The 22338-nt window shown below is 36.4% G+C and overlaps 2 protein-coding genes across 6 annotated transcripts; both read left to right on the forward strand.

Annotated features, from left to right (window-relative positions):
* The first annotated feature begins 137 nt into the window (after positions 1 to 137).
* Positions 138 to 17962, forward strand: LOC118265407 (DDB1- and CUL4-associated factor 8). Of its 5 annotated transcripts, none has more exons than XM_050706092.1 (12): positions 138 to 464; positions 542 to 959; positions 2020 to 2216; positions 2498 to 2671; positions 2908 to 3083; positions 3391 to 3569; positions 4369 to 4546; positions 5229 to 5324; positions 5823 to 5962; positions 6419 to 6620; positions 7546 to 7665; positions 13316 to 17962. In XM_050706092.1, the coding sequence occupies exons 1-12, from the start codon at positions 347 to 349 to the stop codon at positions 13478 to 13480; spliced, it is 2163 nt and encodes a 720-aa protein (XP_050562049.1). In that variant the 5' UTR covers positions 138 to 346; the 3' UTR covers positions 13481 to 17962. The 5 variants fall into 5 exon arrangements, with proteins under 5 accessions (XP_050562049.1, XP_050562050.1, XP_050562051.1 ...); XM_050706093.1 differs by having other exon boundaries at positions 139 to 464; positions 5229 to 5273; positions 5808 to 5962; XM_050706094.1 differs by having other exon boundaries at positions 139 to 464; positions 5229 to 5273.
* Positions 17741 to 21867, forward strand: LOC118265409 (acidic leucine-rich nuclear phosphoprotein 32 family member B). The gene is made up of 3 exons (XM_035578250.2): positions 17741 to 17958; positions 19450 to 19639; positions 19978 to 21867. The coding sequence occupies exons 1-3, from the start codon at positions 17854 to 17856 to the stop codon at positions 20028 to 20030; spliced, it is 348 nt and encodes a 115-aa protein (XP_035434143.1). The 5' UTR covers positions 17741 to 17853; the 3' UTR covers positions 20031 to 21867.
* The last annotated feature ends 471 nt before the right edge of the window (positions 21868 to 22338 follow it).

Consider the following 22338-nt stretch of genomic DNA (forward strand, 5'->3'; position numbering starts at 1 on the left):
ATTTGTTGCAGTTCATTCCATGTTTAGTACTCCTCCGTGTCCGTTTCAGTTTTGTTTTCTGAAGTTGCACTCAAGTTTTCTACTTTGGAAATAATATTCAATGAAACCTACAATAACATACATTTTTCAATAATGGTAACACCATTATTTTTGTCCTTGTTCTTGTTGCCAAAAACGCTCACTAAAATTTTGGAAAAATCCTCCATTGAATACTCACAATTAGCTTCAGTTTTAAGTTTGAAAATTGTTTCATTAAATAAGCTGGAGTTTTATTGCGTTGCTACATTTAATTTCGACTTCGCTTAAAGATCATTGTAGATTATTGTTTTCATCGTAAGCACCAGCAATGGAAGATAATTCTTCGAGCGATGACGAAATTCCTTCCTCTTCCACTGGACCTAAATCCGGAGGAAAAAAACTAAAACTTAACGATGGAAGTTCGCAAGATAGTGTCAAGGAGACTGGTAAACATTCTTTCATTAAATCTACAAAAAATTGTGACGTAAAAACTTGGGAGTCCATTTTGATGTTTTTTTTTTAGTTGTGTCGGAGAGCAAAGATGAGAATGTGGACAGTGGAGTTTCCGCGGATAAGTCAGAAAGCACTAGTAGCGACGACCGTGCTGAGCGTGCTGAGGGTGCTCAGGCACCAGTACAAGGTCCATCAAACGAGGAGGTGATCGTGGCGCCTTCCAGCAGTAATGTCCGTGCGATCCTACTGAACATCAAACGTCCCAAGTGGAGCAGAAACTACAGGAAACGCAAGACGCCTGGCAGAGATTCGGACAGTGACTCTTCAAGGGACTCTGATGATTTATCTGTGGATGAGACTACTCCTTCAGGAGCTAATGATACCTCTAACACCAACACAAACTCTGAAACAGAGAGTGAACATGATATAAGGAGGTTGGCTGACTTCCTTACTCCTGAGTCTGATATGAGTTGTCACAGTAATAGTGCGTAAGTACTTTGCCACTACCTATCTTTATTTTATATAAAAAATAATTTTTGTTCATTAGTCTTACTAAAACCCGAAAACGGCTGTACCGATTTGGCTAATTTTGGCTTTGAATTATTTGTTTAATTAGAGGTTTAAGAGGTGAGAAAAAATATTGAGGCAGTCAAATTATTACAAACCATGTTGTTATAAGAAATTCACAATTTATTTATTTATTAAATTATTTCTGGCTTTAAACATAGTATGACCTGATTGATAACCTACTGATTGATAATGATAACCCCATCAGCAATGGTAAATGTAAAATGTATTATGACATAGCAAAAATAGAATCTAAATTTACATCTACCCTATTAAAATAAAATATAAAATACCTACTCGAAATGGTAAAGAAAACCAAAGGGTAATTTAAGTTACTAAAGAAATATAGAATTTCTTTATCTTTTATGAACAAGAGGAATGGTTTACCTCTTCCACTCTTCTTATCATAACAATATCAAAAATATTGTGTAATAATTTTACAGTTGTTGTAAAATGAAGTGTTTATTACCTTAATTAGATAACTACTTCATCATAATGGTGATATAATGCACACAAAATGATCATGACACTTCTTTAATTATCTTAATTTTAGACTTTAATTTATTTTGTCATTTATTTTGTCATTTATTTTTATTTAACACAAAAGTTAAATCACATGCAGACATGGAATTAAAGAATGTTAACATAAGTACAAATACGATTGAGGTAATTGTGGGTTTTAGTCAAAACACATTTAAAAAATCAAAACACAGAACTTGCACCATTATATTTTTTCTAAAAAAAAACTAACTAATTATTTATGGTTTATACTACCCTACTCAGATACATTTTAATGATTACTTAAACTATTCCTCAGTAACAATTTGTTTTCTAAAAATTATTGCTAAGGAACGTGTTTTAGTTGCCATTAGATTACTATGAGTAGAGTGAATAATATTCAGCTAAAACATAAACATTTTATGTTTATCAATATGAATGTCAATGGTGTGTAAATTAACTTAGGAGACTTTTTGTCAACAGTTCATCAAGTTCTTCAGATACTCCTGGGAGCTTTGGTTCAGACAATATTTTGGGGATTCCGTCTGGAGACTCGGATACTGATGATGAGACTCCTGCTAATCGGAATTTGGATAATGAGGGCACTGAAGAGAGTGAGGCCACAATACCTCCTGTGTTACTCAAGCCCAGACCTAAACACAGCTATTTGCTACTTAGAGGTAATTTTGCTATACAACTTATGTATGTAACTTAGATGAGTTTCATAAGATATTGCAGATTTGACTGTCATTTGGTTAAGCTACTTAGAACCTTCATTGTTCCTGGCGCTGCGCAACTTTTTTATGGAATACAAACAAGCAAACGAGACTTGAGCTTTAACATAACCTGGCTTTTTCTCAGTTGTTGGCTTTATTTGGACTCTGTCTTCTTACTTTCCATTCACAATTATTGGACTTATGTTTGGTACCTCATAAACTTAAACTATTTTATATTTGGACAGAAATCATGAACCGGGAGATGGGGCTGACATTTCCCTGCGGCAAGACCGCGCAAGACCACGCCGTGTTCGAGAGCAGGTTCTACGGATCCCTACACGCGGTATACAGACTGAAAAAGCTACACAATCTCAATAAACACAGGGGCTGTGTTAATTCCATTAATTTCCACCCTGAAGGTAAGAACAATGATTTAAAATGGAGAGATAAAATCATGCTTGTTTTCAGTGTGGCAATGGAATCTGCATTTCATTGGGCATTATTCTAGACAGTGTTACTACTGGGAGTTTCGAAAATTGAAAGAACTCATGGTTTAACATGAAAAATCTATAAATCAGTGCCAATAACAGAGCCCTTAGCACCAACAGTGTAGGGATATAAATGAAATCAATATTAATATTTTTTACATTTTCAGGTCAACTCCTAGCTTCAGGTTCAGATGATACAAATGTCGTGTTATGGGATTGGGCTCGTAACAAACCCTTGTCTACAATCAAAACGGGGCACAAATCCAATGTGTTCCAAAGCAAGTTCCTATTTCTTAACGCCAAGAGTCAAGTGAATATTGTCACATGTGCTAGAGACGGCCAGGTGAGATATAATCATTAGTTTTTTTTTCTTAACATTTTATATCTTGGAGAAACATATTTTGACGGGAATGGGTGGAATTCTTTTTATGCAAACGAGCTTACTATTATATTGCCGGCCTTTTGAGAGTTAAGGATTTAAGGTTTGGGGAGATTATATATTTATATCTCTAGACTATATATTATTTTTGGAATTAAAAGCACCTATGAGTGAAAGTGCACATGTAAAAATATAAAACTCCTTCGCCAGATGAGGCACATGTTACCTTTGGTTCACATGAAACATGTTAAAATATATCTACTCTCTTCAGGTTCGGCTCCTCCAATCACACCCGAGCGGCGGCGCCAACGCAGCGCGTCGCAAGTTATGCTCGCACTCCCGCGCCGCGCACAAGCTGCACGTGTCTGCGTACGAGCCGCACATCGTTATATCCGCGGGCGAGGACGGACTTGTAATGCAGTGCGACGTCAGGGCTGAGCACCCTTCCAGGTAATCTATACCTAGCTAATACTTACCTCGTCATGAATGTCTAGCTCGACTGATCGATGATAGCTGGCTTAAATACATTACCATCATGCAAAATTATACAAGACATGTTTATAGTAATGTCAACGCTTCTCCAGTTAGGATAGTGACTCCCATAAAAGACAACCTATGAAGACGACCTATTCCAAACGCCATGACGTAGGATATCTCAACTGTACTTTGTTCCACATGAGAATCGAACTCGAAACTTTGTTTTGCCAACTCATTTGCGATTTCTCATCCAATGAAGCGATTACAATCAGTGTTGCACCATATTTTTCAAAATATTTAGGTTGTGCCATTTGTATGTTTATTTGGGTCAAAGTGATTGGAGTTTTACCCCTTCCTGATGACATCTGATCTGATATTTGATACACACCCTTAATTTTGATAACTATCAATATCATTTATCAATTTTTTTTCACAACTGTTGATGGAATAGAGCTTGTTAAAACTGTTTATCATAAACAATATTCTAATGTATTACTTGTTTATAAACATATTATTTATTCAGTATATAGTATACTAGCTACTTCCGCGCGGTTTCACCCGCTCTGCTCGGCTCCTATTGATCAAAACGCAATGTTTTATAGCCTATAGCCTACTTTGATAAATGGACTATCCAACACAAAAAGGATTATACAAATCGGACCAGTAGTTCCGGAGATTAGCGCGATTCAAATAAACAAACTCTTCAGCTTTATAATATTAGTATAGATTAGTATAGATGATAGTACAAACTAACCAAACACTTATTTTGTAGGTTATTCCAAGTGAAGGATCGTTCGGTGGTGATACCGCTATACAGTGTATGCGGGCACCCGATAGAGACTCGGGACCTTATAGTGGCTGGCAGGGACAAGTATGTGAGGCTCTACGACCGACGGAAGTCCAACAAACCTCTCGCCTTCTACTGCCCGGCTTCGTTTAGCGAGAACTCAGTAAGTTTCAATTATGTATTCATCTCTATTTTGTATTTTGATATGTAAATAGACATTCATATGTTATGGTGGTAGTTCTACTTCAGGAATAGGACTGATGTTGAGTTCTTTTACCCCTAAAAGAACTCAACACCATGTTTGCATGTGCATTGGTCATTTCTAAAGTGAAATTCAGCCAAATAGAAAGAAAGAAAGAAAAAATGTTTATTTGCACCATTACAAAAATCTGGTTAAATCTAATGTAAGTCCATAAGTCGGCCCATTTAACATAAAAAAAAAAAACATAATCGGATTATTTAGTATAGAGTCAGAAGAAATGATAAATATTAATTATAAATCTTTGTCCAGTTCGCTCATGATGCAAAAGTAAATTCTGTGTGATTATTTGACTGGACTTTAAAAGAGAGTATAGACTCCGAATGTGTTTCGCCATTTATTCTCAGAGTCGTCCGATAAGAAATAAGAAATCAGCCGGCCTCCTCTGGTAATTTGAAGATTGACATGTAAAACTTACTTTGAAACCCATTTGTAGAAAGAAATATCATTTCATCAATTCAATTAATTTCACATCATTACAACGTTATACGTAAATAGACTGTAGCAGAATACTTATAGTACATTGCAAAATATAATGATTAAGATCATTAAAAATATATTGTAATTTTTTTATTTTTCTTTGTAGCGTTCGCCGGGAAGCCAGCAGACTAGCCAGCAGGATAACCTGGTGGTAAGCAATCAACGTCGCCGTTGGATACCCGCCACTCTTGAACAGATACAAGTGCGTTATTGGCCTATGAGGGATTGGAAAATTGGGGTTGGGGGAGGACTGGGACTTGGTTGAATGACGGAACAACGCAATCGTTGTTTCACGCCGCTTTTCTGTGAGGCCGTGGACCGTTGACCTGAGTAATAACTTCGGTTGAACTGGGCCACTCCGCAGGACAAGTTTTACAGTATTTCTTGTTCAAAGAAGCAATGAGCATGTCTATACTTCAGAATCCTATCCTTAGTTAGTGATGGTGCATGACAGTATATCTATGTGTTACCATTTCCTTCTTGTGAAAATTGCTGAGCGCATCTGAATGTTGTTGGGGACAGAGATAAATTAATAATTACAGTCAGGAATAGGACATAGGCTACTTTTTACCCTGGTACCACGGGCAAAGCTGTCGACAGAAGCTAGTAGCATGCTTGACTTACTTTTGATAAATAAAATTCGATGTTCAAGAAGTACTGTAAAACAGCAGGCTAATGAGCTCAGGCTAAACTATTCCAGGGCACGGTGAGAAGAAAAGTTCGGTTGTCTATGATGCATCTCACCTGCGCGGTGTATAACCACAACGGCACTGAAATTCTCGGCTCCTATAACGATGAGGATATTTACCTGTTTGATGTTAAAAAGGACGTGTTTGACAAGTAAGTAGTTTTTGATTTGTTTCTATAGACTAACGCCCGAATACTCAAACGATACTCAATTTTAAGTTGTATTTAAATATCGTGCTATCTCTGTCATTTTATAAAGAATTGATAGTGATAGAACTACATTTGAGAGCGTCTTAAAATTGGGTAGCGTTTGAGTATTCGGGCATAAGACACTTTTTATTGATGCATGAGGAAAGGGGTATGAAAACAATACTTCGATAAAACGAAATAGGTCTCACGATGCTTTCCTTTGCCGTTTGTTGATGGTGTCTAAATAATCTTAGAAAGTACATATAACTCTGAAAAAGACACTTTGCTAGTTGCCGTCGGTAAGGTTTCGAACCCCTCATGCATGAAAGGCGGTCGTCTTAAACCACGACAAGCTGTCACTCCTAATTGTAAGTAATATTTTCTTGACGTCTATTAACATAATAAAACAATGTATTTTAGAACCAACACGAGTGAACGTGAAACGGTGGGCTACACACACCGGTACAGTGGTCACCGCAACAGTGCCACGTTCAAAGGAGTCTCATTCTACGGGCCGAGGAGCGAGTACGTGGTGTCTGGGTCTGATTGCTCCTACATCTATATTTGGGACAAGAAGACTGAATCCATTGTGCAGTGGTTAGTTGGTGATCTCAGTGGAGTTGTGAGTATCTGTTGTTGTAAGCTGTTTTATAAAGTAAAGTAGTACTTTGTTACTTATTGCCGTACTCAGAGAGATTTAATCACTACTTAAACTATTCCGATTATAGCAAACTATAGTAAGGTTTTACATTGTGGTCAGTTCTATTTTAACATTTACCTATACCTGAAGCCCTAGTACGAGTTTATTTCATGTTGAATGAGATCGAAACAAGAGCGCGTTTGGCGCTCGAATGAACCAACAATTAGAGCGCTGCCGTTGTTTGCGCTCTCGTTTCGATTTTGATTGACGTAAAGCAAACTCGTACTAAGAGTACTAGAGATTTAAAACTTCATAAATATCAATAGAAAAAAAACTAAAGTTCTTAAAGTCATCAATTTATTATTTTACGTCTTGTTATAATAAAAATAGATTTTGGATGTGAATAAGTGTAATACACACACAGACTTGTATCACATGTTAATGATAATTGGTAGATTTTATGAAACGTCGTGATTATTCCATACAAACAATTTGTATGAGCCAATTTTCACGTAGGTAATTGTTGAGAGGGTCGTTGAACTCTGGCTAGCCAATATAGTGCTTAGGTATTTGAATGCTCTCTGCCGTCATTTGAAAATGTATTAATTACTTCTCGTATTATTTGTGACGTAAAGAGCTAAGAAGTTGAAGAAACAATGATATAAATATGAAAAAAAAAAGATTGTTCTACCTATTAGTACCTGTATTACGAGTTTGCTTTACGTTTAAAATAATTGAAACGAGCGTTCAGCGCTATGATTGGCCGGCTCATATAAACCAACTAATCAGAGCGCCGAACACTATCTCATTTAAGGGTACAGTAGTACGATAATTTCATAGAAGGTCCATTCATATTACGTTGCTATAAATAATACTCTATTACTGAAACGTATATTTGTAATTTCAGGTTAATTGCGTAGAATCCCACCCGAAATGTCCAGTGCTGGCGACTAGCGGGCTCGACAAAGATGTTAAGATTTGGATGCCTAAGAGTCAATACGATCCGACATATGATGGCATAGAAAAAGTAAGCAACTTTTTGGCTTTATATTTTAATTCGAGTCTGTCAGATAATCCGAATCTCTCACGAACCTCATCACCTCACCCGGTTCAGCCTTACTTAACCTGGCGAGGTTAGTGGTGAACGAAACACCACATAGTGTTATACATGCAGAGCCGGCGTTAGGGGGGGGGGGGGGCGTGATGGGGCGATGGCCCAGGGCGACAAATTCTGGGGGGCGCCAAAAACATTAAAAACTACTACTAACACTTGATATTGCTCCCCTCAAGTGGGCGCCACAATATTTTCGCCCCGGGTGTCAGTGGCCCCTACGGCACTGAATACATGTTGACATAATGATCTCTCACTCACAGTACCTAATACAATGAAGGGTCCACTGCAATAATGATGAACGTCCAATAGTATTGCATTTCATACGAGTACGTAATAACTTAAAGTCATATGCCGTAATGTATGTGTAAATCTTCTCTATATATAAAAATCAATTGCTGTTCGTTAGTCTCGCTAAAACTCGAGAACGACTGCACCGATTTGGCTAATTTTGCCCTTGATTTATTGGTGAAAGTTCAGGGCAGGTCTTAAAGGTGAGAAATAAATGTGTGAGGCTAGTTGGTAAATAAATATATAGAGCACTAAATGGCAATAGTTACCGCGTTTCAATATCATCTAGTTAACTGGCCAAAAATCATTTGTAAAACTGAGTTAGTTTAAAAGAGAATATATTCAGATAGGAAATGCTGGATTTATCTAGTTTAGTACATTACTAGGTAATCCTTCGTAGATAGTTTTTTATAGTTTCGTTTTTTTAAACGTTGCCCCATACTAGGACTTTCTCCTGTGTCGTTGGTGCGTTTACAAACATACAAGTTCACATACACATAAGATATTATTTTAGTTCTTAATTACTTGATTGTCATAACGACTGAAACCAATGCTGTGGACATTCATCACTGTTGTCGTAAATCTCTTAACAAAGACTGCACTTTAATTTTAAACAGGGGTGTAGACAATTTTCTAAAATATATTCGTATGTAGATTAGTCGTTATGAATAACATAATTATATATTGGCTAAAATAATTAAAATTCTAAATCTATCTTATATTAATTTTCAAAATTTATTTGTATTATTTGCCGTTACCACTTGGTACCACTGTCACGTGTCGCTCCTCTAAACAACGTCGTACAAGGTTCGCAATAAGGTAGATGACTAAATTTTTATTTTAATATCCGTCTTGTAGATTATTTTAAAATATTACACACGTATTTTTTATTTTCTCCCCGAAACAAATACTTTCGAAGATATATCGATTTGAAATGTCACGTGACGTCACTTCTAGGTACGTTTTGTACGTAGAAATGACGTATTTGCTCCCACTCTAAAACTTTGATTCGTTTTATCTAAGTATTGTTATCTTATATGACAAAATAAAAATACGTCTAATATTTTTTCTTTACCTAACTGACGGACTAAATAGCTCATATTTCATACCTCGTCATCATCCCTATTATTTTATGGCACCAATGTCAAACGTCAAAATTACATGTTGCTTAGAGGGGCGTTACGTTACGCTGTTACGGTACCAAGACAACGCGGCTAAAATTTATTCTTTAATAATTAATTAGTGTAAGAGATATAAGATTTGAATGTAATCGTTGCATGGTAGAATAATTATCGGGTAAAAGTGATGTTATTAATTCTTTTGTTGTACCTATCTACACCCCTTTAAGTTTATTTAAGTTTAATTTGAATAAAAAATATTTGTTATCTCCAATACTTGAGTTTTTTTTCGCCGTATACAAACTTGTGAACCGATTCTGGTGTAAACAATAAAGTGAGGTCGTCGTTACTCAGTGGACCCTTCATATTTCATTCATACCATCCTAGTACTTTGAAGACTTCGTTTTCAAGCAACTATTTTATCATATATTGTTATAGTTGCATAAGAGTGAAATGGGCCACTACCAACATACGAAACATTTCAATATTTATGAGTATATTCACACAGTACAAAATCTGTATTTGTACCCTTAGTACGAGTTTTCTTTACGTTTAACGAAATCGAAACGAGGGCGAGCTCTGAGGCGCTTTGCACATGGAGCAACTATTGGAGCAACTGGCAACTGGCAACTAGCTGTTTACATATATTTCAATTGAACCGCGCACACATAGCAACTCGAGTTTCGAGTTCCGGTAATCGTCAACAGTTTTCAGTTGCTGTAATCGATGACTAAGATAGTTCCTAATTGCCGCAACTAGCAACTGTTAAATATTATACCGGTTTTTAAAGTTGCCGTCGACGGCGACGACGTAATAAAATGAGAGCAAGTGCTGCTTCTTCGATATCCATTGTCACACTGAACGCTGATCGCTGCGTAGATTTAGCAACTCGGTTATGAAATTTGCTCACAGATTGCCATAAAATTGCGGCAAACGTAAACGTTATAGCAACTATCAACTTTTTACAAGAAACTTTTAAAATGTTGATAGTTTCCTCAACTTAAGTTGCTCCATGTGCAAAGCGCCTGATTGGCTGGCTGGAATGAACCAACCAATCAGAATCCCGAACGCGCTCTTGTTTCGACCTCGTTAAACGTAAAATAAACTCGTACTAAGCCTTCCTATCAAGTATATTAAGCGATAAACCTGCTTTATAGAGGCTTTGCTTTATTCCTTCTGTTGAATAAGTAAGAGAATGGAGTAAATTCTAGTGCGGGAAAGGCTGTCATAATATGAAGTGGTTCTCCCATACTAGGATTTTCTCCTGTATTGTGGTGCGTTTAATTAAACACACGTTAAACCCACACCTATATCATTAAATTTTATTAATCAATCACACAAATATTTTAATCCATGCTACAATAAAACTCGTGGATACAGTGCATTGCAGCCGATTGTCAAACCAACTACCAACACAATGTAGTTACTAGATAAACGAAGCATACAGTTTCTCTCACTTCTTATTTCCGTTGGTGTCATAATAAAAAAAGAAATCTAGATTTTCTCGGGAGCGAAGCTGTGAAACTCCTTTTTTTAAAATGTAGGTAGGTATGGTGCGGAAGGTCCTGGAAAATAATAGGTAGGTAGGTAAAAATTATAGGTAAGCAGCGTATAATAATATAAACACGAATGAAACATTAGATGACTGAATGAAAGAAAGTATATAAAAGGAGTGCTATTGGTTGGTAAAGATTCATTAGATATTCTCGAAAGAGCTTAGTTGCAGTACCTTTTTTCAAGGGGGGGAAATCATCTAATTACTTCTCCAGTGGGCGAGGTTAAAGGGGGAGTGTCAGACGTTTACTGACTAAAAACCTCCCCGTTCCTACTTTTGACCTTCAAGCCGGAGCCTCGGTAAATCCGCTAGATAGTGCGCAGCTCTGGATTTGTCGTACCCTTAGGACGAATTTGCTTTATGTTTAGTGAGATCAAAACGACAGCGCGTTTGATGCCTCTGGGTCCTCTTGGCCCTTATCATGACAGAATGATTGAATGAGTAAATCAAAGTAATAGATGTATGAAAGCGTGAATTTATGTATTTATACTGACTGAACTTTTCAGATAAATAATTCAATTCCCATCCAAGAGAATTTTCGGAATTGAAATCAATTATGTATGAGACAACCAACGTAATATGTATTTAACCAGGTCACCAATAAAAATTCTGAGAGTATAAAAAAAGTTTTAATTTGTTTTATTTTAGACTCCATATTATGTCATTGTCAGAGGCGTTTTTATGGTATTATTTTTGAACGGACCTATGATTTTAAATAAACCTTTACTAATCATGAACAACTTTCGTTGTATGACTTGTAAATTCATTAGATTTTCGGTTATAAAATTTCAAAGACTTCCCTAGAATGCAATGTCTGGACTAGCTTACCGCCGTACTCAGAGTCATTTAATGATTACTTAATCCAGTCCTTAGCAATTGTTTTCGGAACAAAATCGTTGCTAAGGAATAGTTTAAGTAATCATTAAATGTCTCTGAGTGCGGCAGTTAGACTTGTACTTAATTATTGTACTTGTTTTTAAAAAAAAATAAAACAATAACGTGAAGTAATTTAGTATCACTTTACTTGATAATGTATTGGGTTAAGCTGTAAAACTAGGCATGTTTTTTTACTAATAAATAAGTAAATAAATAAAACAATTGAGTAAAAATTAAACTTTAAAAATAACCTCATAAACTTTCACGTTTTTATCACAAAAACTCAAGTTACAACGTGTTCAGTAAATTCCTAGATATAGTTTAGTATCAAGATTGCCAGAGTGTGGTGCCTAAGTCCTCAGTTTGTTATCATTTAACAAAAGCTGTTAGAGTCAAGAACTGTATCAGGCGATAAGATAGTTGCGTCTGATAACATGTATCTAGCACGAGTGACTTGTATAATATTATTATTGCAATGCGGTTATCTTGAACTACTTCGTAATTTCTCTGTACTTTTTCTAAATAGGTTAGGTTGTAAGTTTTTGAGGCCAATCTAACTGCCGCACTCAGACATTTCTTAAAAACCGCACTCAGACAAATCTTTCTTAATCTATTTCTTAGTTTCTAAAACAATTGCTAAGGACTGAGTTAAGTAACCATTAAATGTGAGTACGGCGGTAAGTTTCAAGCGTAGTTTTATCAACATTGTTTATAACCAAGGCTCAGAGGTGTTAATTGAAGTACTAACTACTCTTGTGTGGGGCTGCTGAGCCCTGATCCGGAGCTGTGAACTACCTAGCGGGTCTACCGGGGCTCTAGCTCGAGAAGCAGGAGTAGGAACGGGGTGGTTTTTAGTCAATAAAAGTCTGACATTCCCACTCGCCTCGCCCAAGGCGGGAGAAGTCATTGGGTGATTTTCCCCCATTAAAAAAAACTACTCACTAGGCACTTAATGATCGTTACGTGGAGTTTTTAGAATTATAATAACACGTGTAACAAACAAACTCTTCAGCTTTGTTCAGTCTAGGATATTTGAGTGCAATAGCTATCAAAGTACACTTATTCTGTACCTAAGGTTACAGAATACTCGTACTTGTGCGTAGTGCTTTACGTTTAACGAAAAATCGAGAGTACAGTACAGTTCGTGCTCTGATTGGGTGGTTCATTCGAGCCGACTCTGTTGTATATTACCGTAAAGTAAGAACATACATCACTTACATGTGATCTTCATGATTGATCTTATTGTCTGTAAGATAATGAATTAACCCCTTGTCTGTCGCTATATAAGACACAATAGAAAACACATTGTGTCTCGCGTAGATCTGCGTTCCGAAGACAATGCGTTCAGCGCTCTGATTGGTTGGTTCATTCGAACTGGCTCAGTTGAATAACGTAAAGTAGGAACTTAGATCAAATACACGTGATCTTCATGATTATCGTCCCATAGATCTTCAAGATACTGAATTAAGGCATTATAGGTGAATCGGACTGCTAATTACTAGTATTAAAAACTAAAATCACCTTATTTACCGGTCACACAATACATTATTTAACTTCTAATTTATGTATTTTTAATTACGGAGACTAAATTGACAAATGCTAATGTCAAACTTACAAATTATAATCACCACGTGATTTAGCAGCGTGGTCTTAAAAATCCTGTACCATTCAACTAAAGAAGCCTTTTCTCTTTTACAATTTCTAAACGTTGCATTTAAAATTACAGGTAGTACGCGAGAACAGCATGACTCAGCAAAGAAGCCCGCTATTTAGTGATTTTTTACCTACACTATATAGTGCGTGGAGAGGAGAGAACAGACTGTTTTCCGACGACGACAGCCAACCTTCGGGCAACATAGAGTTTGATGGCAACGTCTGCACCACCTTCTAAAGACTCAGCGACTATCGTTACGAATAGATTTAAACGCAGCTAATTTATCAGAGATTTTTGTTGTTATTGTTTTGTTAAATTTCATTATGTTGGTTACCGCTGTACAAAGACATTTAATGCTTACTTAATACTTAGCAATCGTTTTCGATATAAAATTCGTTACTAAGGATTAGTTTAAGTAATCATTAAATGACTAAGTACGGCAGTTAGTAACGTAAGTTTATGATGTCCAGGTGGAGGTAACAAACTAAAGTCCAAATACTCAAACGCTACTCAATTTTAAGACGCTCTCAATAATATATCTGTCGCTACAAACACTTGAGAAAATGACAGAGATGGCACGATATTTAAGTATAACTTTAAATTGAATAGCATTTCGGTATTGGGGCGTATATGTTTGTATGAGAATACGCTCTACTATTTATATTACTGTAATAGTACTTAGGAAGCCATGTGTCTAGTTGATATAAGATTGCGTTGTTTAACTTAATCAGTTTTGCATTATATAATTGAAAGTTTTTAAAACATATTTTGTTTTTTTTTGTACTTTTATTGTGGAGTTTGATGTTGTTCTTGTTGTGTGGACAAGTTGTATTGCTGTAGAATCGATATTTATAATTGATTCGATTATCTGATGTTCATTGGTTTAAACGCTAAATAAATCTGTACTTAGCGTTTGCTATGTCAAACATGTTTGTGGATGTTCTATGTAACGTAATATCAAACAAAATAAATACATTTCTCAAATGATTCTTAAGACTTAAGACCAATTGTCCAGGCAATCAAGTAACGAATGTGAAAGCTCAATAATTTATTGATATTTATGGATGGTCTCAGTCAGCATTGTTTATATTGTAAATATTAACACGCTTGTAGGCAATAAACACGTGACGTGTTTAACGTGACACCTGTTACTATCAGTTGCAGGTTATATTGCGTCATCAAGTGTTAATATCGTTAAGTACGAGTCTAGACGACACGCGATGTCACCGCGTGGACTACCAAGTCTGTTCTCACCTTTATTTTTTTACTTTAAAAAAATCATACACGCTGCATTTAGATCTAGACTTAACAAAATTATATTAACTAGAAATTAGTTCATGTAACATTATTCATCTACATTTTATTTAATTTGTAATTGTAATGCCAAACATAAACATGTAAACATTAGTTGTTTTGAAGTAACGAGACGCTTGTGGTTTTTGGTACACAAACCGCAATGATAAAGTGCTATTTATAAATATTATCTTAAATATTTAAAGTATCATTGACCTAGTAGCAGTTAAAATGGTTACCTACCGGATTATTCGCATCCGGATTTCGTATTTACGATACATTACAATCGTATTTATTAGACAGATATTGAAATACAAGCATTAAACATTGGTTACACGGCTGATTTTAAAGCGTTATATCTAACAGACAAAGCGCGGGAATCTGTTTGAATTTCGCTCCAAAAAATGTTGCCAGTAACAAAAATAATATTTGCATACTGGCAATGATATCCTCTACGAATGATTGCATAAAGGTCATGTGTAATCTCTGCACGTATTACGGGACGCTGCGCTGACGCAACTATGACTGGCGTGTTAGTCATGATTTGTATTTAAAATATCTATTTACAAATGACCTGTACTATGTCTAGGTACTAGATTTAGGCAGTGCTAGCCTGTTTACCGTTACGGACTTTAGACATGCGTTGTAGGTAGATTCAAGCTAAGTGATATATGTATCTAAAGGGGAAATGTACTCACCCATTATATGTCTATGTAATAGTTTCAAAAACATCTTTTTTGTTGATACAACCCGAATCAAATACCACGTGTTTGTTTAGATACAATTCTTCTGTTATTATTTTAAGACACTGAAGTTCTGAACATGTAAAACTTTACATTATTTTTTTATATTAGAAATATTTAGAATTACGCGATAAAATCAGGAAGATACGATACAGCATCTAAATTCAAATTAAACTAAAACAAGCAATTCAAGGAAATAGTCATTTTCCTCATCATATCACCTAGTACTTACTGAACCAAAAGGAAGGAAATTCGATGTAATGATGTAACAGCAGGAATGTATAAAATTTTGGCAAAAAACACACGCTTTTTGTCAGTATGTTTGACAGTGAAAATCTAGTAATTTCTATGAATAAATACAAAAACCACAAGTGTCGTTTTTTGGTAGATTTGAAATATGTAAACGGTAAAATAATTTTTATATTATATTATTATGTATATGCCTGTGATATACTGATTTGATTCATTAATTAGAGGATATGTTGTTTGTAATTAGTTTTGAAAAGACGTGCTAGTTAACATAAAGGCGAGTGGATTGAAATATTCAAAATAACAATGAATAGAAATGTAACAATCAAAACTTATCTTCAAAGTTTGAAGCAGAAAATGATACGCCGTGGTATTTTTTTTTTACTGAAAAAGAATATTCTAGATTACTCAGTTTGTAAATCCAGCAAGTACCTATGCTAGGATGTATCTGATATACCTATATTCTTCATAATTATTTCCTAGGAATGTGTAGACGGTTGCACTAGCAACACAACTCTCGCTTATTTAACTCTATACTCAAACCATATTGTATCTTTCATCTTTTTAGAATAAAATAAATACATAGAATTCATAGTTTCTAGCAGTATACTATTTTGTCTATATACCTAAGTCTTACAATAATATTATACCTACAGTTTGCAAAAAGTAAAATGATTTTACACTGAATGGTAAACTTTAAATACCATGCGCTTTACTTATACTATTGTCAAAATGTATTGTTCATTACGACAATAGTTTTTGCAGTTTGGTAATGATTTCTCTTTGTGTACTTATACCTCTACCATATCACATACAAATGTATCATGTTTAGAAATTATATTAAAATACTAAGAAATTAATGGTTTCGAATCAATTTGAAAGAGTTAAACTGACTTTAAAGGTATTCCTTTAAGAAGTTTAACTCACCAAAAATATGCCTAAAACATTTTACAGACTAAAACTGCACATTTGCGTAGTTTTCAAGCATTTTTCCTGCTAATCTTTTTTCTTTTTATGTAAAAATAACAATGTTTCATTACGTTGTATATGTGTCAATGTCAACTAATATTATATTTTAGACGTGGCGAGTTAAATAAAGCGTTGATTAAAACGAAAATCAACTTACTTTTGTTAGTAGTAAGGTATAAAATTGTTGTTTGTTTACGAATTAGGCTTGGAGATAATTGTAAATACCTACACATGGAACAACCGTTACGTCTGAAATATACTTAAAAACTTTTTCTTTACTTTATTTGCCACCGCTCATCTAGGTCATATGATTCTATTATTTTAGTTGAGTGTATTTTATTTATCGTTAGCTATCGTCTCCCAATGAGTGGAGTAAAATGTAAGGTTTAGTCCCAATGTGTAAATAAATGATGATTTTAAAATAATGTTTTTGATTATTTTCTCATTAATTGACATCAGATTAGTTCACGTATAAATTAATTAACCGTACTATGATACTATTTCAGTTTCGTTAATGAATGTCAAAAAAGCCTTAATGTGTACCTAATCAATTTAATCAGAATTCCAATATGGCGGCTGTATTACATAGTGCCTCCACGGCAACGTGTTAATTTTTTACATTTGAATAGGTAGGCGTAATTTTTATAATCATAATATGGTTATAGCTTTTTTAAAGAAATTATTATCCCGAAGTTTGTTTTTTATAAATAATTGTGATAAGGTAATATTTATTTTATTCGAAACGACTATGTCGAAAGGAGTCTCAAATTCAAATATAAATGTTGATGACTCCATAAAGAAATTAGAGCGCCTCTCTAACAACGTCAATTTAGCAATATCTAATCGTTTAATATATTTGTTGCCGGAAATTATGCAATAGGTAATACTAAGAGTACCGTAATATACAACTCCAATATTTTAATACAATGAACTTTTTATTTTCCCGCTTTCTTAGGGCAGAGTAAAGCGCCACTAGTGTTAAAATTTGGAACTAACTCAAGCCGACGCGATCTTATTTTTATACATTTTTCTGGATTAAAATAATCAGGCGCTAAAATCACATTGAAAATAAGATCCAAATTAGTTTTAACACCGATTTGATTACATATTAGGTAGTTTAATTGCATATTAACTAAAATATAATTCAACATTTTTGCCCACATGCTAGTCATTGCTTGTTAATGGCGGACATTTTCGACCAATCAGCGTCGAGGCGTGCAGAAGCCCGCGCCATCTTCGTTTTCAAACTCATCTGGCCCCGCTTACTCACTCGCTCAGTCAGTCGCGCGTCGGATTCGGGCAGCCGTACAACTTAACTTACTAATTCTAGTAATTAACACCAAAATCAGAACAATCATGAGCACCAATGAAAATAACAGTGAAGTGGCCGTCGACAAGGTCGGTGATGAGAAGAAGGGTGACGCCAAAAGTGACCTAAAAGGAGCCAAAAGGGCAGCAGAGGTGAGTGCACATGTCAAACAAATGTATTCGTTATAATCGCTCGCCATTTTATTGAACGCTATTATAAAGGTAGCATTACACTAATTTCTTTATCTATATTGTTCTTGTATATCATTCCACGTGGTTAATAGTGATCTATGTGTGTAGGCACGAGAACGATGCTGACTCTTACCGGCGTATTTTTGGATGTCATTTCTGTCGAGTTATGCATTTTAACGCGTGTGGGGAAATCGATGAGTCAAAATCATGATGCTCTCTAAAGTAACACATAAATAAATATTACTTGAGGCACATAACATTCGCGAGGCACTAATTTTTTAGCTTTTGTTTACTCGTTTTCGATACGGAGGCATGACCTTGGCGGAAAAAAAAACATGGCGCGGGAACGTACGCTCTCCTCATTGATGTAGTTGTTATAGAAAATTGTCGACATAGGTGTTGTAGGCGCTATCATAGTTTACTATCGATCAATTTGCAGGGAAATAGTTATCTTAGACATTCTTAGGGCTTGTGTTCAACGTAGCGTGACGCTAGATAGATGGGTAACATGGCCGGCGCGAATGTCAGTGTTTGAGTCGGGGTGGACTGTCACAACCGCCGCGCAAATACATGTCGTGTTATCTACTCGATATGTATTATTATTATTCAATGCAATATTCAAGTCTGACATGAGTCAACCGCGCTCTAACAACTTCCACATCTATTATTTTATTTCGGCGTTTATACCGAAAGTAGTCAATGACCCGGCATTATTTGCATGTAGGTGTACATTATATAGCTATTATATAGCCTTTGTTCTAGTAGCACTCGTTTACAGCAAACAGTCATGTGAACATTTACTAACTGCACAAGTTAGCGGGAATCCTGAATATTTTACCAATTCTCTAAAATTGGGAATGCTTTATATCTTCTATCCTTTTCACTCATAATATCGTGCGTGCACGAGGACGCATGGCGTTTGCGGCTTGATTCAAACCTAAAACTTAATAGGTTATCTTCATCGTAGGCTATACAACCATCTAAAACGTGTATGTTAATGAACGACGCTACGAGGTTATGTATGTATTAACGTAATTTGACGGTTTTGTACTGTTTCTCGTGTATATGGCGTCGCTTTATGAACGGCTAGGTAGGTATGCGCGGTGACCGCGTTCCGCTCAATTTTGCCAAGGGAAAAAGGGCCGTATGACGCCGGCCCCGCTCGACGTCGCTCTTTCCCCCACACAACAACTAATGACCCACGCTTCTTTATCGTTACGAATCTTTGTCACCTGCGTCTCATTATTATGCAGGTAACTTGCATCGTTTTCCCACAAAATCATCCGTAAACAGATCTCTTAGTGCATTCATAATTGAAATTATGTTGGCTAATGGCCAGTTATTACTTGTTTGATCTTGAGTACGTCAAGGCACATCGCATATTATCGTATATGGCATCTAGATAGGTAATAAGAAAACAGAGTTCCCGCCAATAATACGCTGTGTTTATAGGAGAAAACAACGGAAGCGAAAAAGGCGCGAAAGGAAGAAAATGGCGGCGGCGGTGAAGATGAGCCCCACAGCGAAGAGGAAGACTTAGAAGGAGAAGGCGAGGGTGAAGAAGACGACGATGAAGAAGTAGAAGGAGAAGATGACGAAGAAATTATAGGAGAGGGAGAGGAGGACGATCTCGACGGCGAGGGTATGTTATTTGAATCGAATATCTATTATTATTCTATTATAATTATCACTACATTGACCCTTCTAAGGCTGCGTTATGTTTTAGTATACGACTATAAACACTCCACGCGTATAAACATACACGAGCCGGTGAGGTTATCAATTACCTAAGCGATCATCTTTGAATTCAATAAATTTAAATTATATTTAAATGTTATTGAATCAAACGCAACTTTTTTGTAATGTAAATTAAATTGAGAACTCGTCTCAAGGTGCCGCGGTACACATTATGAAATGTAGGTAATACTTGGATTGTTATGGTGCGTGCGTGACGCTAATGTTCCGTGTTTGTTGTTACAGATGAAGAAGTAGAAGAGGAGTTGCTCGGTGAGGAGGAGGAGGAGGATGCGTAATACGCCTCGTGCCTCTTTATGGACAATGTCACAGTGATGTGTTTAGTGCTCGTGACGCCCCGGACTGGCGCGGCCTCGCTTCGCCTCAACTGTCCACATACAGCGACAGCCCCAACTTCAGGACACTAACAACAGTTGGGAACACGCGGGGCCGACATCGCTCCCACCTAAAACGGGTGCAGTTCTATTTAAATGACAAAAATGTAATTAATTAAGTCAAATTCAATGCAGATTTTAATTTTTTTTTTACAATATTTAAGTTTGGTACTGAAAGCTGTATCTTTACTTTTTCTGCTCGTTATCGAGTATGTAATTAATTAAGACTTAGTAGAATGCTGTTGAATTTTGTCATGAAATGTACAAATGTGTTTTTCGGAAGTAAACTTTATTCTAAGTGAAATCCGCTCTGTATTCTAGGTCTACCTGTGAGCCCGTTGAATGGTGAAGTTGTGATATTTTTCTATGCTATAGGAACCTATCCATTAAAATATAGAATTAAGCCAGATTTGGCGCGTTATAGTAAATAAGCTATAAGTCACAAAGCTCAATTCTTCATTTTCTTGTTGTCGATGAGAGTTTGTGTGTACATATTTAGCATAAGTGAAGCCTGTGATTTTTATAATCAGTAATGTAACATAGTGTGAACGTTGCATTCAGGTTAATAGTTTTCTTTTATACAGTATATCAAATGCCGCGTTCCGATTACACAACCGTTTCCTCGTTCGACTCGATCGCATTTTGGATCGAGTGATAAAGTATGATAACGAAATAAAACTTAGGAAATTAGTCATTTAGCGATAGAATCTGTACGGATGGGTGCCGTCCATGGCTACCGAGTTAGGACGAGGAAGCGTTACCTTAAGTCGGCGTTCGTCGCTGTACGCAACGCGTTCCTATTCCACACGTCAGTTTACTAGAAAAACATCACAATTTTGCCATTATCTCGCGCCCATCGCGCGCCGGCCGCCCGCTCTCTGAACGACCGATAAAGAGAGCGCGACGGTCGCCACGGCGCGATAGCGAATAACAAAAATATATCAAACCGGCCTGTATTTTTTGTCCATAACTGTTAATTAGGATAGAACCTTCAGCTCGGTACTCCAGTGTCTCACGGTGTGGAATAAGAGATTCCTAGGTTAAAGTGATTTAGTATGTAGGATGTACGTCATTTTTTATGAAAGGACGCCACGGGCGGGGCGGGGCGGCCGCGCGTGGCCTCGTTCGATTTGCCGGCGGCGCTCCGCCGCTCCGCGCCCGCTCTCCGCACGCCCCGCACCACGACGCGGCGACGCGCTCTCTCGCGTGGAAAATCACCCGTTGTGCGCTATACATCGCTGCTCGGGCTCGATGCCGACTCGCCAGTGATGTATTCGCATCGCCCGTCTAGACGCCGATCGTCACATGAGCGTTTTTGATACTTCTCGTTGAATCCGTTTTCACTCCGTTCAGTCTATCGCAGGGCGTCGGTGTGCCTACACCTAGTTGCAATGATGACTTACAATTTTAAGCAGCCGGCCCGGCGTAGACGCGGCGAGGTGTTATGAAAAGCATTTAGCTAATTAATTGTTCCATTCGCGATTGAATACCAAAGGGAGCAAAGATGTTTTCACTAGAAAAAATTGACATGGAAATCAATAAAATTATCTTATGAGTAAATCTTATTGTCCCGCCTTTTCATTTTTTGTGGTAAGAATGAGCTGTCGCATATTTGTACTATGTACGACTTATGTGAATACCTTAGTACGATTTTTATTTATTTGTGATGTTGAACACTATTGATTTTCTACAATGGACGAAATGTAAATACAACCGATTTTAAGTAAAAAGTTATTTTGTTTTTAAGCTTATTTATTTGCCCCACAGTATGTATCGGACTCAACTTTCCCGAATTATAATTTCGAGAACCAATTTTGATGACGTTAAAGATAGAGCGCTATAAAAATAAATATGGCGCATGTCTTGAGAAGCGCAATTCATTGGGCCGTGTTCATAATGGTAATAAAGTACATACATTTAGTTCAGGATATCAATTTTGTTCCTCTAAATGAATAAATTACAAACGAGGACTGAGTAAAAGTAGGTGCCTACAGGAACTTTACGTAGGCAACATAGTAATAGTTTCATACGATTCACATCTTCAAATTATCGGGAAACTTGCATAGATCATCTAAGTATCTATGAAGGTCTACTTAATCAAAAATACTTAAGGCCAGGTAGGTACCTTTCTAGATAGTGCAGGTAGAAGCACCTACATACCTATCGAAATACCTATGAAATGAAACTAAACTGATAGGCATGACTCCGGCAT

This window comes from Spodoptera frugiperda, chromosome 28, assembly GCF_023101765.2.
Source record: "Spodoptera frugiperda isolate SF20-4 chromosome 28, AGI-APGP_CSIRO_Sfru_2.0, whole genome shotgun sequence".
Taxonomy (NCBI): domain Eukaryota; kingdom Metazoa; phylum Arthropoda; class Insecta; order Lepidoptera; family Noctuidae; genus Spodoptera; species Spodoptera frugiperda.

Coding starts and splice junctions, on each gene's coding strand:
- LOC118265407 (XM_050706092.1), top strand. CDS start 347: ATGGAAGATAATTCTTCGAGCGATGACGAAATTCCTTCCTCTTCCACT. Junction 2,672..2,907: donor CATTAATTTCCACCCTGAAG/GTAAGAACAATG, acceptor TTACATTTTCAG/GTCAACTCCTAGCTTCAGGT. Junction 6,621..7,545: donor TTGGTGATCTCAGTGGAGTT/GTGAGTATCTGT, acceptor TTGTAATTTCAG/GTTAATTGCGTAGAATCCCA.
- LOC118265409 (XM_035578250.2), top strand. CDS start 17,854: ATGAGCACCAATGAAAATAACAGTGAAGTGGCCGTCGACAAGGTCGGT. Junction 17,959..19,449: donor GAGCCAAAAGGGCAGCAGAG/GTGAGTGCACAT, acceptor CTGTGTTTATAG/GAGAAAACAACGGAAGCGAA. Junction 19,640..19,977: donor GGACGATCTCGACGGCGAGG/GTATGTTATTTG, acceptor TTGTTGTTACAG/ATGAAGAAGTAGAAGAGGAG.